At 38.4% G+C, this 15,537-nt stretch overlaps 1 protein-coding gene and 1 long non-coding RNA gene across 2 annotated transcripts; both read right to left on the bottom strand.

Annotated features, from left to right (window-relative positions):
* Positions 1 to 3,647: 3,647 nt before the first annotated feature.
* Positions 3,648 to 7,388, bottom strand: LOC140163944 (uncharacterized). The gene is made up of 5 exons (XR_011860436.1): positions 7,126 to 7,388; positions 6,746 to 6,908; positions 5,503 to 5,602; positions 4,452 to 4,607; positions 3,648 to 4,101 (listed from the first exon to the last, which is right to left on the bottom strand). It is a non-coding gene; the product is annotated as an uncharacterized lncRNA (long non-coding RNA).
* Positions 7,389 to 8,730: 1,342 nt separating this feature from the next.
* Positions 8,731 to 13,355, bottom strand: LOC140164469 (uncharacterized). Its single transcript, XM_072187750.1, has 2 exons — positions 13,182 to 13,355; positions 8,731 to 10,237 (listed from the first exon to the last, which is right to left on the bottom strand). The coding sequence occupies exon 2, from the start codon at positions 10,218 to 10,220 to the stop codon at positions 9,309 to 9,311; it is 912 nt and encodes a 303-aa protein (XP_072043851.1). The 5' UTR covers positions 10,221 to 10,237; positions 13,182 to 13,355; the 3' UTR covers positions 8,731 to 9,308.
* Positions 13,356 to 15,537: the final 2,182 nt, after the last annotated feature.

Here is a 15,537-nt window from a genome sequence, read left to right on the forward strand (position 1 = left end):
CGTCACATAATTTCTGAAAACAAGTGAGGTAACTTTTTCATTATTCATTATTTTTCTGCCTTTCGTTATATGACTAACACGAATGTAAAATGTGTTGTTATTTGCCACTCACTCACTTGAAGATGGATGTTTAGCCCTAATGAGATTCAAAAGTATATTAAAAATAGTCACAATAATGAATTCAAATGAGGGTCAGAAAATGAAGTGAGGGCGGTGACGGGAAACTCAAAATCGACTTTCATTGGCCTAATCAAAAAGACTGATTACTCAATCCCAGGGATTACCGGTTGCTCTACACGTACCAAAAATGTATAAAACCAAAGCCACTATCTACCCCAATTACTGGTACCCCCCCCTCGACGACTAGTGTCACTCCCAACATCAATTAGTGTTGGTAGTAGTGCACTATTTATACCCAGCTCTGGTCAGATCAGGGAATGGTCAGATAATGCTCATTATTATTGTTTAATTAGTGGTCACACTTTACTTGTCAATGCTTGTTGACAGCTTATCAGTAGTCAGATCAGCAGGGGTGCAATTGTATCCTTTTTCATAGAGCAAAATTGTTCAAAATGTTCTAAAAACCTTATTTGTGAACGGATTTTAATCGTTAACAAAGCAAAATGTATGTTTAATATATTAATTATTTCATTAATAGCAATTTCCTAAGTTTCCATCCATAAATAACCACAGAGCATTATCTGTTTACAAAATAAGTGTTTATTTTCAATTAGCCATCTTATCAGTAAAACTGATAGGAGGCCAAATTATAGTCAAATCAATTAGCCATCTTATCAGTAAAACTGATAGGAGGCCAAATTATAGTCAAAAACAGATTCTTTGTCTGGTAGTCCGGCAACCCAGTCTATATGTGGCTCAGTTGTAAACATACACAACACAAACCGACTGTGAAGGAGCCTATATGCACGTAAACAACTTTCTAGTACATGTATAATAAAATCCGTTTTTGAGTATAATGAAGAAAGTCATGCATTGGCAACATGAAGGAAATACCTATTGCTAACTTGGTAAAATGCATACTCGTAGCCCAATCTTGTACATCATAGCACCCAGTTTGGGTTTGTAGTTTCGAAATGTTGCAATTAAACATTAGTTCTTTCAAATATGAAACGCTAAAACACAAATCTAGAACAAACAATCATTATATTTAGAAAGATATAGCAAACTTTCCATGATAGAGATTGGACCCAAGACAAAGTACACCCAAATTAGGTGACAATTCGGAATTAAGCCATGGCTGAATAAGTAGTCACAGGCTCAAGGTACATGTAAACACAAATGAATAATTGCAATAGTGTACGGAGTAATAAATGCGCCGCAGTTACGAGTCCTATTTGACAGATTTCTCGCAGCAGTCATGTAGAGTCAACGCCATAGTCAGCCAGTAGTCATATGTCTGTTACTCGCGGTTGTTGCTGTAATAATAATATTTGATCTGTCTCACCATAGTCTCACAAAATGAGCACTTCTGAGATATTCCCCATTTGAAATCCTTATTTAATACCCTTTAAATCTATTCGCTGTCGAAGTGACGTAATAATCAGATTAACTACCACAGCAATAGGTTAAAACATTTTTTTGAATATATCGTGCTGCACTAGTACGTTCAAGCGGTACCTCTGCATTGAACCATCATGAGATGTCAAAGTGCAGGGATAAAGACCTGGATCGTAATTCTTTCAATATTCATATCATGCTGATCACTCGCACCTGTAAGATTAGTATCTTTAAAAGAGCGACATTGCATTCAATCTATGATTGCAGATACATAGGTGATGAGTGCAACCTGTTTGTAGTGCAGCGCGATATATTCAAAAATTGTTTGAACGCGCAAGTATACAAGTATATATGTGAGAAGGTCGCTCCTTTGGCATTGTTGGGTTTTGACATAAAACGTCTATAATGTAAGACTCTCACCTACAGCCTCACGTTGTCATGCAAGTCATGCACTTCGGACGTGTCTTATTAAGGGTAATGTATTGTTGGTCGAAGTAGCCAAAAATCGATTTCATATAAATCAACATATTATTGAACAATAACACTTTGATGTTTTGCAAAGTTTATTCTACAAATCATATACTTTGAAAACTTGCCTGATTTATTGTTGTTAATGAGTTATGATAAGGATAATGAACTGAGTGCAATGCATTAGTCAAGATAATCGCACGCGCCGTGGAGTTATTACATTTAGCTCGAGAGCCGATAGGCTCGAGAGCTAAATGAAATAACTCCATGGCAAGTGCGATTATCTTGACGAATGCATTTGCACGAGTACATTATCCGTCATATACTTTGAGTGTATTAAAACAATAGGCAATATTAATTGCTGCATTCATTATATTAGTTTGAATATTAGGTAAAATATCTTATATTTTAAAAACACCGTCAGGTCATTGACCAGGTAGCATTTACTAGTAACTGGTCAAGAAAATCAATCACTGTATAAGTTAGCTATCAATGGTATCGATTGCGCCATACGTCACACTTTAGTAAGTTATTCACGCATGGTTTGTAACCAATTGACTTTATGTTGTGATCATTTAATATCGTGGTTCCGAACACAGAGAGCACTGAAGCAGTTGACCTGGAAACAATCGATTTTGACGTCCCACTCCCACTACATGTAGTACTAAGGTGAATGGAGATGAGAGAATAAACTTATATATCAATATCAACTGGACTTTATAGTTCTACAATTTGAACTTTAAAATCTACTAATATTGTTAAAACACACGACAGTGGAATTTTTCAATTTGTTCAGTATTATAAAGCATGATCATGATATTATGCGCTATTAGTGTGTGTTTCTCGGGCGTGTTTATGTTATCTTAAATATAGGCCTGCATGTAATTCATTTGTAAAATGCTGACTATTTTGTAATGGTGTCATCTTGTATAATTATGGTCCACCTGTTTTTAGCCCTTTTAATTAATAGAAGCTCGATTATTCTCATTTGATGTTTGATTTATTTGAGTTCATTAATTATAATTTATGGCAATGATAGTTGCAAAATAGAACAGTTTGTAACCTATGATTTACAAAGTGCGCATGAAAAAAATACCATACCCTATAACTATATATATCGAACATAGTTATATAAGTTATATAGTAATGTGAAAGTAGTACTTCTAGTATTTGAGCGTGCATGTATTATCTAAAATCTATTGTTTAACGTGCGGGTTTTAGATAATGTATTGTTTAGCGTGCAGGTTTATATAAACCTGCACGTGAAGTAGTTTGCGAAAATAATGCACGGGAGAAGAATACATAACGATGAATAGAAACGGGCACTAGAAGTATATTTATTTCCTAATTCGCAAGCTCAAACGGAAATAAACGTTTTCCTCTTGAGCCTGTCTCCTTTGCTTACCAAACACATACAATCATATACGTACGTCAGCGCCGAGCACTTGAGCTCTTCCCCTGTGTCAAGACTAAAGAACGGGACACTATGAGAATGAATTGCCGCCACCTGAATAATTTGAATTACACCACAACATAATACCATATATTCTATGGCATGAATCCATGCAACGAATATACCAATTGCAACTTACTCTACATTACATATCAGTTTAGAATACAACTTTATGCTCCTATCAATATGAACCAATATGAACCAACCTTTTATTATTTAAAACTACTAAATACCCAGATTTCTGGATACCACCAACTTATTTGCGAGTGTTTCCTTCACATACCTGTCTTTTGAATTATCTGACTTCCATCTCCCGTGCCGCTTGAATAGGCGATCTGGCACCCCTACCGCTGCTGCTGCAGATGCCCCTCCCGCCCTTAAACTATGAAGTCCAAACTTCTTAGAATCGACCCCAATACCTTCTAGTGCTTCCTTGAATACTTCTCTACATCTTGTATAAGACAACTTACCAGACCTGAGGGTAAACTCCCCTTTTGACTTTCTGTACACAAGTGGCCTAAACAAAAATTGATCAGAATGCATATCCTCTATACCAGCACCTTTCATATACCTCGTGAGCATATCTACAGGGCAAGTGCTCTTACCTGTCTTACCTATTACTACCCAAGCTCCTTCACGAAGCTGATCTGTCTTGCTTTTCTCTAGAAATAAATTCATATGAGAAGAATAGAATTGAACATCAAATATCTTTAAGTTGATAACTCATCATATCTTAAAAATCCTGCATAAGCTGTCAACATCATTGCGCAAATCCTTAGGTCTTTAAGATCACCCTTACTGTATAATCTTACTACATTATTAAGCATTTCTGCAGTCACTGGTTCCTTCCTATTTGTGGGTCGTCAACCCTTCCAAAAGCAACTTTAAGAACTTCAAATCACAAGGATTCTGGATAATCTCCGGTGCACAATCTAAATGCCACTTTATTGTATAGAATGCGGTTTCAATTCTGCTAAATGGAGCATTAGCATTAAATAGCCCTATAAAGTACCTTGCAATGTCAAATTGATTCGCTTTCATTGCTGAGATACCCTGCTCTTTACACCAGCACTGCCATGCCGCAAATCCTTGCTTGTATTTCTTTACTGTACTTTCTGCCCTTGATGCTGCCAACACCCTCTGTAAGGTGGGTTGAAACACTGCGTCTCTGCATATATAAACATAATTATGTACATTATGTACCTCCGTGAGTTACTTGCTTCATATTGAGCTTCAATATCTATTATATCACACTCCCGAGAGTATTCCTATAAATCGGCTTATTCCGTCTATCTCATACACTCGCTCCAGTGAGCTGGTGTTCATATTGTTTCCTCATATCCCATGTGGGTATGGAACTTCACATTCTGCCGTCTAACCTCACACATAAAACTTCACCATGAAATTTGTCTGTACGGCCTTGAACAAATATGTGTGACGGATCTGAAATTCTTATAATATGGGCCACTAGTCGAGAAAAATTACTAGATTTCGAAAACAAAAGTGGCCAAAATGGGGCAGATGGCCATGCTGGAACTACAAGAGTAGCCAATGCCCTACACACTTTCACATGCTTAATAGCGTGTCCTATTAGGGCTATTGGTGGGACCAACCAGTTGTTGTCTGAACTCCACGAAACTGAAAAGGCATCAACCTGACTTGTGTTGGGGCACCAAAACCTTGAATCAAAGGTTGGTAACTGGGCGTTGCACTCATCTGCAAACCTGTCCACTGAATGAGGCCCCATATACCATTGAAAGACCTGAAAAATATGGGAGACACTCCCCAATCGTCAAAATTTATGTCTTTACTCAGCATATCTGCTCTTATATTCTGCTCCCTTGGCACCCATTGCACTTCTAGATTTACATTAATCATCCTGCAAAATTCTGCTATAGCTATGCTCAAGTCCTGTAAATCTAGTTTCATACTTCCTTTCTTTATAATAGCTTCTACACCTTTGTTGTCAGTAAAGATTTTTACCTTCTTTCCTCTTAACTTCGGCTCAAAGGCCTGTATTGCCAGTGCAACAGCCTTCAATTCTCTCCATGTGGAGCTCTTACCTACTTCATTTTCCGACCATAAACTTTGAAATTCCTGACCTCCACACTGAGCAGTCCAGGCTCCGCAGCCGAATTAACTTGCATCAGAATACACCAAAACCTGTGGCATAGAATATTAAAAAAGAACTCTTCTGTTCATACTCTGTAAATTGAACTTCCAGAACATTATTTCCTCAATAACTTTGCTACCACTCTGTAAAGAAATATCTTTATCCCAATGCTTGCGATCACATATTTGCATGCAAGAAAATCTGGTTCTCAATTGTGCTACATGTCCAGTGACTGGCCACAAGGAAATAATCTTACCTACAAAGGCTGCTAACCGCCTGGCTGTTATCTGTGGCAAAGTTGCTATCAATTTCTCAATACAACATAAAATGTCCTATACTCTTCTGTCTACTACCTGTAACGTACCTTGTATTGCATTCCATCCCAGACCCAGACATTCAATATTTTGGACCGGCGTCCAAACAGACTTCTGTATATTCGGTACTAGGCCTGCCTGTAATAAATCTGCTTTTAACTGAATCTATATACTATAGCACTCCTGCCATGATGACGCTCGACACCACCCATCATCTAAAAACACTACTACAAACCAACCCTTCTTTCTCCAGAACTTCACTAATGGTCTTATCATTTTAGTAAATAGATAAGGCGCGGTTGATAAACCAAACGCTAACACTTGAAATGAAAAGTATCTTACTACACTTCAATCTCCCAAGCAAAACTTAAAAATTTACGGTGGTCTGGAAATATATCGATGTGATGGTACCCTGATTTAAGGTCAAAGGAAAACATAAAATCCCCCTGTTGAAAATACTCCAGCGCTACCCTCCAATCTTCGAACTTAACTCCCTCCTTCCATAAATACTGATTTACATAGCGCAAATCTAAAATTAAACGTAACTTTCCCGAACTTTGAACCGACACAGACAGGGGATTTACAATGTCAGGAGGACTTGGTACTTCCACAATAAGATCTTTTGCAAGAAGATCCATAATAGCTTCTAGCACAAATTCTGAATGTTTTACTGCTGATTTTTTGTTATGAAAACTTGCTGGTGGGGGTGTTCCCACAAAAGGTATTTTATATCCCTTTTGTATAACCTGCAGAACTTCTTGATTAGCCCCAATCTCCTTCCAAAAATCAATGTTTGCTTTCATTCTTCCTCGAACAATCGGTTCTGAACTGCCTTGTTCGTAATCAAAAAAGTTTGATAAATAAAATTCAGAGTCATACCGTTCATCAACAAAGTTCTTGGCACTTCCATTCGGAAAACTAGCTTCTCTAGACATCCTTGTATCCCTATTGTCGCCCACAAAATCTTGACTCTCCTCCAATAATCTATTTGCTCCAGTGAGACCTTCCATATTGGTGCACAGTTCCTTTCTTTGTTGGGTATCTATTAAATTTAATTGTGATAAACACATGCTATCATAATTAGTCACAGTATTTCTTTATTTCATTTGACCTCATTTGACCTCTCCATAGGTCTATGCTCATGCAATGATCACCTGTGTTCTCATATCACATTCTGTGGTGAAATTTTTTTTACAAAGTTGTAACTTCAATCATTTATCTTTATGTCAGCTCAACACAGAATTTGTATTCATGCGTACCTGCGCTACCTCCATTTGCCTTTCATGCTTTACTGACTCTCTTTGGCTGGTTTGAATGAGAATGATGAGCCACTGACGCCCGGGCAGTTGCGTCTCCAGTGTCCAGTCTTTCCACAGGCAAAATAGTAGTCTGCAGACCTGTCCCTGACGGGGTAGTTACCAAACGCTCCACCCGCTCGTCTATTTTGTTGAAAATAGCCACGAAAAGAATTCCCAAAATAATCTGGGTTAGGAAACGTCTCCGCAGGTCCTTGTCCTGCTTGACCACGATCCCGGCGATATGGGGCTGACCCAGGCCCGTACGCAGGATTTTTTTTTTTGGGGGGTGCTGATTTTGAAAAAGTGGACTTTTTTCCAAAGGGGGGGGGGGCGATTTTGTAAAAATTTGACTTTTTCCTCCCAATTTGGACCTTTTTGACCAAAAAGGCCTTTTGCTCGCTACGCTCGCAAATTCTTCAATTTTGGGACTTTTTGTATACTTTTGGAAATTTGGGGAGGTGCGGTCGCACCCCCCCCTGCGTACGGGCCTGGGCTGACCTATTACGGGACGCCTTGGTCTTTTTACACTTTGTAGCTGCTGATCTTTGCGCTGCTCTAATTCTCTTCTCGTCATCGGTGTCTGATGCCAATTCATCGGCGAGATACTCATCATAACTTTCCAACCATCGTCAGATTTGTCAGCTATTCTTATTAGCTTATTTCTTTTATTTATATCGGCTACCGTTTCTTCCAGATCTGCTACTCCCCCTTGGACATTCCCTTTACGGAATTTACCTATCGCCTTAGTAATCTTATCTCTCTGTTCAATGTTGTAATCGTACTGGATTCTATTTCCTCTGTAGGTTAGCTTCACTTTACTAGCATCTATTACCTGCACTTTCTGAGCAGTGAGTGCCTCATCTATAAAACACAAAAAATAGAATATTATTGGCGTTCCAACAACATGCATACCAAGCATATCCTGATATGGTCAACAACATTGCAACATGAGCATACAAAATTACAAAACAACCATGTCTTACATGACACAATATACATACCTAAATATTCTTCTTCTTTTACAGAGCTTTTTACTATGGCCGAAATACTATCCAGCGTGACTACTTGCACCTGAACCTGTTCACGCTGTTGAGCAACTTGCTGCAACAGGGCTTGACCTGCCGGCTCCTGCTGTTGATGAACTTCTACGTTCACTCTATTCGCGTACGCTTGCAACTGTTCACCAACAAGATCTTGCTGAGGTTCACCCTCATACATTATACTTTTTGAAGCTGATGTTTGAGGAGAAAACAAACTGGCACGTCTGTCCTGCGCTGGCTGAATACGGTCAATGGGGTACCACACCCCTCCACTGTATCCAAAAAACCCGCGCTACTTATTAGCATAATCAATATGCAAATGAGCCTTAGCATCAATAGGCAAATCTCAGTACGTTTTACAAACGTATGTCTTTGTGTCATAGATTAATAATAGCCTAATTGTTGATTTCTATTGTTGATGACGACTTTATTGCCGACTCATGTCTTAAATATACTGTCAAGACACCACCAGTTTTACAGAAAATGAAGCTTGAGGCTCTATGTCTGAAACGTGTTTTTTTTCTTATATTTTTTTTTTTCAGCGAACGTGTTAAACAGAGCTGCAGATTCTTAATGATAATCCCAATAAACATGTTAAGGGCTCGGATAGCAACGTTTGTACAGTATTTTGGGAGACATGAAAGCATATCAGACACACCAAATTACATTCTGAATACGTCCTTTTGATATTTTGATTTTTTGAAATTGGCGATATAAATACATAACTATGTGTATAGCAAATTGATATTTTTAATATTAACATTATAAATTTAACGATATGTACATATACTTAAAATGTATGTAGCTGGTATGAAAAACCGATCATCAATTGAAAATTCGGACCTTTCGTATTGACGATATAATACATGAAATTTCATTTAAAAAAACTATAAAAAAATAAGTCTTTTGGGAAAGTTTATGATGTAGCTTGGAGTTCTAGGGGGACTGGATGTCATAATTATGACATTTTGCTAAAATTTGCTCTGTTGATTCCATTTAGGTGAAAGTTGGGACATTGAAAAAAAAATCATATTATAATGTCGTACATTATGGCGACTGGATTTAAATGACTGAGAATATTCACAATTTTAATTAAATGTTTTTCTATGGTTTTATACGCATATCATAAAGTTTTTTGTAAAACGGCTCTTGAAATTTCGCAAACTCAATGACATCAGCCGGTATTTCATTCTCAGGGGGCAAAGGCTTTGACGGTAGGAACTTGGTACTCGCAAACGCGGCTGCGTAATAGCCAATTATGCGATCTCCTTGCAGCATCATCTTGGATACCAACCAGTTCTTCTTGACGCACTCATCGCCAGCAGGCCACTCCAGAAGGCTATCATTGTATGGTATGCCAACTGCGTCACAATACTGACGAACGATTGAAGCAGGGTGGTTCTGAAGATCATCAGCGTCGATGATGATCGGATCTCCAGTTTGTTCTTTATTCTCTTTCAAATATTCTATTAGCTGGAGTAGAGGCTGGTAACATTCTTTAAACAGCGGCGGCAACATCCGCAAGCTGAACTGCTGACCTTCAGGTGCAGGAAACATTATTTCCGCATTCTTTCTCAGTGATATTGTCATCTTAGTTGGATTTCGTATGATAAAGGTATGTTTGTATCCTTTTGGAATCATATGAAACTGTCCTCGGATACCAAACATGAGATCTTTTGCGAACACAACTTTCTTTTCTGGAAACTGTCCTTCTAGGAGATTCTTCACCCAAGCAGTGGTGCAGACCGAATCATCCCAACCAACTTCTTGAAGATTTCCGATTAGTTCTTGTTGTTCTGCAGTAGCCATAAACTTGTTAAAGCTTTCTTGTCCTTGGCCTTCGGTGAGCTGTTTCATTATCTCAGGGTTATTTGCTCCAGCACTCTGATACGGTTCGTTGATTATCTGGATGCCATCTACATAGCTCATACATTTCTGGAATACGGTGGAAAGACATCTGGGTGGCGACCATAACATCACTCTCACTTGATTTGTACTGCTGCTCTCGGCTGCCATCTTAAACGAAATGAACTCTGTAATGAAATGATAAAAAAAAGTACTTTAACACTTTTACATCCTGATGGAACCGGGTCAATCGAAATTCTCAAGCCATGCAGGAAAGAAAATATAGATCAAGCTGGAAAAGAAGAAAGGACACTCGCCAAATGAAGATAAGTGGGCCATTTTACTGCCAGCCTTTGGGTCAAGAGAAAGGAATTCATATGCTTAAGGCATGGGAGCCCGCATGGGAGCGTCGAGCATATAAATAAAATGCGTTCTATACCGTGGTGATTCCGCTCTGGTCCTGCTACCCTGCTAATATTGGCTGTGCTGTCTGGCTATGGCAGTTCCCAGGTTGGCCGCAACCTGGGTGATCAATGCATTTTGAAGGCTGCAGCCGGCCAGAGCGGGCTATTTGGTGTTAGCTGGTTAGGGGCGCACCATTAGATTTCTAGGGGGGCATGGGAGTTTTTGAAGAAAAAAACTTTGCCCACTAGTGAGAAAAAAAAAAAACTTTGCCCACCAGTGAGACGAAAAAAAAAAAAATTTTGCCTCACTGATGAGTAAAAAAAAAAAATTTCCCCCACCCAACTTTGTATAAAAATGTACATTAAAATTGAAAAAATAACTTCGCCGCCAAAGGCGGCGCAAAAAAAAATTTCCAAAGGCGGCAAAAAAAAATTCCGCCGCCTTTGGCGGCAAAAAAAAAAAATTCTGCCTGACCCAAACTCCCATGCCCCCCCTGAGAATCTAATGGTGCGTCCCTTAGGTCGCATGAGGATTATATCTGCTTGGGAAATAATGTGGTTTGCATATTTACTGTACGTTCCTAGGGACCGTTCATAAATACTTTGGTGGGGGGCTGGGCACTTGAAATTTTTGAGTCAAAACTTTTTGACCCCCTCCAGAGAACCATAAAACTTTTTGACCCCCTCTTTAGACATACAAAACTTTTTGACCCCCCCCTTACATGAGGTTAAAAAAGGTCTAGGGAGGGGGGCTACTCCATTTGTGCAAACTCAGTCACAATTATAGGCCTGCATGTTTGTTCATACATTTATTTATAATAGGCCTGTTTCCAAAAAACATGAAAGTTGAAGGTGTTTTTCACATGCTGTGACTTGTATGAAGTTTAATTTCAATTTATGCATTCTAATTTTTTGAAAATACATGTTTTATTCTTATAACCAATAATTAAATAAATAAAAGTAACACAAAAAGGAAATTGACAGTGGCGTAGCTAGGGCTTGTGGCACCCAGGTCTAAGGATGGGTGTTGCTCCCGATTCTTGAAATAATTATTGCGCCCGGAGCACAAAGGGCCTACCATTAATTAATTTTGGTTATAATGAAGTTGAATATTGGTCTTAAATTGATCTTTCAAATGACTTTGACCTTTTATGCGTGCGAAGCGCGCGAAAAATTTGACTTTCATCGCTTAGAGGGGCGCAGAATCAATGCTGAATTGGTCAATTTGGCGCCTCCTAAGAGTGCCGCCCAGGGCACATGCCCCCACCTTCCCCCGTCGCTATGCCACTGGAAATTGAGAGCAACATCTGGGCACATACTCAATTTAATACTTAAGACTGTTTTATCAGGGGCATAGCCAGCTTTCTTGGTCAGGGAGGCAAAATATAAATTTTGGGTCAAAGACAAAAAAAATACTGGTTGCATCATTTTATCAGTGGGATACATACATATACCCTTTTCTTATAGTGACTGTAGAATACATACATGTAAAGTCTTTGAGATTCCAAAAAGGCTTTAACATGTTTAATGGGATACTGGAAATGAGCGCGCGTAGCGTGCCAAAAAATGTAGGTCTATTTTGCACTATTTTGAGCCATAATCGGGGTAAAAAAGGGCTTTATTGGTACATATGCGCGAGTAGCGCGCAAAAATTTTGTATGCTCTTGTTCTTTTGGTATTTTCTTGGTAAAAACTTTTTGACCCCCCTCCTTTAGTAACCAAAACTTTTGGTCCCCCCATTCTGCAACTCAAAACTTTTTGTGTCCCCCCACACTTTGCCCAGTCCCCCCACCAAAGTATTTATGAACGGTCCCCTAGGATTTATCGTGTTTATGGCTTCTCTGGGTTAATTTACTATTCGCACAGTGAAGCCATTTGTGGCTTAGATCCAATTCACTGGATGTTGGATATGGGTCGCATGATAGGTGATAACAACACATATAGCGCAGTCGAACGCAGGTATACATGTAGGGCCAGCTTTGAGTTGGCTTCGCCTGGCTCCGTCATAGATCGCAGCCGGAACGGGACGGCCCTGCTGGAGCGCAACCATGCTCTTGTGCCTATTATTAAGAGGTGGTGCAATAGTCAGCTGAATAGTAATTTGATGATACCTTATTTGTACCCCTGGCTAGCTGGGGCAAAGATATTTTGGCAAGCATCAGAGGGGGAAAGCGTTTGTGTAAAACGGGTATCAAAATGAGCGTAAATAAACCATCGTTCTTTCTATGTTAAATTAATATTTTGAATACTGATCTACGATGGCCCGGGGGGGGGGGGCCACTCACATAATTGGTCTGTACGCATGCGTGACCAAAAAAACAAGGAAAAGGGGGTGTTTTTTTAGGCAAGGCGAGTTACGCGAGTGACGCATTTAGGGTCTAAAAAACACTGATTTTCAAGAATAAGGGTAGTTTTCTGAAACTGAACAACTTGTTTGGGGTACCTTCTCAAATGTTTGGTAAATTACGAGTCCAAAAAGGGTACATTTTTTTCATTTTTACTGGCCAAAAAACTCATTAGGGGGTAAATTCTATATTAAATTACCTTATTAAGGGGCTAAATTTGCTGGTAGGGTAAAACTCGTTTAGGGGGTGTTTGAAAAAAATTTGGTCACGCATGCGTACAATGTCATATTTGAGTGATCCCCCCGGGTACGATGGATAGTTCTGAAGCAAAATGCATATTTATAACGGCTGCATTACTTTAATATTATAAAGGGTTTACTTACTCTCTTAGCTATTATAGTTGCGCCCTATGTACATAGCAATCCTGCAATCAAAATAACACAACACACCCGCGCCGCACGTACCACAGCTTCCGATGAAGCAAATTTCGTTATAAACGATGGATACGGTATTAAAATGACCTTTAATGGCAATTTATATTAGTCACAGGCCAAAGGTACATGTAAACACAATGGATATTAATTGCAATAGTGTACGGAGTAATAAATGCGCCGTAGTTACGCGTCGAATTTGACAGATTTCTCGCAGCAGTCTAGTAATCATAATGTGATCAGTTAGCAGCCTGCACAACCGATTCTTTTGTTTGGCAAGGCTCACTCAGTCATTTAATGAGGCAATACAAACGATCGAATTTGGTGTTGAAATGAGCTAAATTTTAGTTACACCTTTTCGATGTAAAATTAATTTTCTCGGCCAAATGAAAAGCAATCATTTTCATTTTTTCAGTAAATGTCAGGAAAAATTGTAGTGCTTGATACTGTATTTTTTTTTCAAATTCTAGTGTTAAACTTAGGCGTGAAATTTAGTCATTTAGTGTAAGATTTTCGATTTTGATAGGCTTAAACTCTGTCCGCGAGCCCTTTTTTTGGATCAACCTTTTAGCTTTTCAAAGTAAGATAGTTCGCTAATGAAGGATTTTTCCCAACTTTCTAACGCACATCACCGTGAGCGATATATCATAGTTTTGTCAGAATTTGCGTTTTCATTTCACTATTTTAACTGCCGGCTGACCATTTTTCAAAATCAACGAGTGAAATCTAAGGCTAATACTAGCATTGTGGATCGATATCCCTGGGTTTAATAGGAATACCGGCATGGCTACAGTGTTGCTAGAACTTCAATATAGCAAAGAAATTCCCAGGCCTATAGCGCTCCTACTGATCATGTTTAACCAGAACACTCAATTGGGGATTTGGGCTACCAAATCGCTGGTCGGGCAATTTGCTTTCAATGGAAAATTGACCTGGATAAACAACAAAGGAAATATCGACTATTTCTGTTGGTTGCTCTCGAGATAAAAGTACTGAGTTAGACATTTTCGGAGTATAAAGGGAAAAAGGGTAAAATAAAAACGGAAATTCTAACAAAACTATAATATATAGACCCACACGATGTGCTTTACAGAGGTGGGAAATATCTTTCTTTAGCAAACTATATTAGTTTGAGACGCTAAAAATGAATTCCGTAAAAAGCTCGCGTGCGAACTGAAGGCCTATAAAAATCAAAAATATCACACTAAAAGACACAATTTGATGCTTAATTTTAACACCAGGATTTGTAAAAAAAATGTATAACCAAGCACCAAGTTTTTAACTGACATTACTGAAGAAAAAAAATATTGCTTTATATTTGACCGAGAAAATTAATTTCATAGCAAAAGGTGTATCTCTGAATTGTGCTGATTTTAACATGTATCGATCGACTTTCAGCGCGACTAAGCATTTCTAAAGAATCGGTTGTCCAGGCTGCTAACTGTGATGCGATCAAGCAAAATCAGTCGGAATTTGGAAATATTGATTTTGAGATATAGTCAAATAAAGGAAATATTTTCTTTTGTTTCCTATTGTTATGGAAACTGTTTAATTGCTCATATCTTTGGAACTGGTTGTTCAATTGCAATGGGGCTTTCTGCAAAATCTAGCTTTGTAAATGTTTTTCACTATCCTATAAGAAACTGAAAATGTAATATTGCCGAGTTCCGACTGATTTTGCTTGATCGCATCACATATGTCTGTGATAATTATAATTGATCAGCTCTCACAAAATGAGCATAAAGTTTGCAAAAATAACTTCTGAGATATTCCCCATTTGAAATCCTTATTTTATACCCTTTAAATCTATTCGCTGTCGAAGTGACGTAATAATCAGATTAATTACCATAGCAATAGCTTAAAACAATTTTTTGAATATATCGTGCTGCACTAGTACGTTCACGCGGTACCTCTGCATTGAACCATAGATGTCAAAGAGCAGGGATAAAGACCTGGATCGCAATTCTATCAATATTCATATCATGCTGATCACTCGCACCTGTAAAATTAGTATCTTCAAAAAGAGCGATATTATATTCAATCTATGATTCCAGACATACACAGGTAATGAGTGCAACCTGCTTGTAGTGCTGCGCGATATATTCAAAAATTGACGCGCAAGTATGTGAGAAGCTCGCTCCTTGGGTTTTGACATAAAAACGTCTATAATGTAAGACACTCACCCACAGGTCACGTTGTAATGCATTTCGGACGTGTCTTAAGGGTAATGTATTGTTGGTCGAAGTAGCCAAAAATCTATTTTCATTATCTAAATCAATATATTATTGAAAAATAACACTTTGATGTT

The sequence above is a fragment of the Amphiura filiformis genome, chromosome 11 (genome assembly GCF_039555335.1).
Source record: "Amphiura filiformis chromosome 11, Afil_fr2py, whole genome shotgun sequence".
NCBI lineage: Eukaryota > Metazoa > Echinodermata > Ophiuroidea > Amphilepidida > Amphiuridae > Amphiura > Amphiura filiformis.

Bases quoted from the DNA above. Each gene is read 5' to 3' on its own strand.
- LOC140164469 (XM_072187750.1), bottom strand. From the start codon at position 10,220: ATGGCAGCCGAGAGCAGCAGTACAAATCAAGTGAGAGTGATGTTATGG.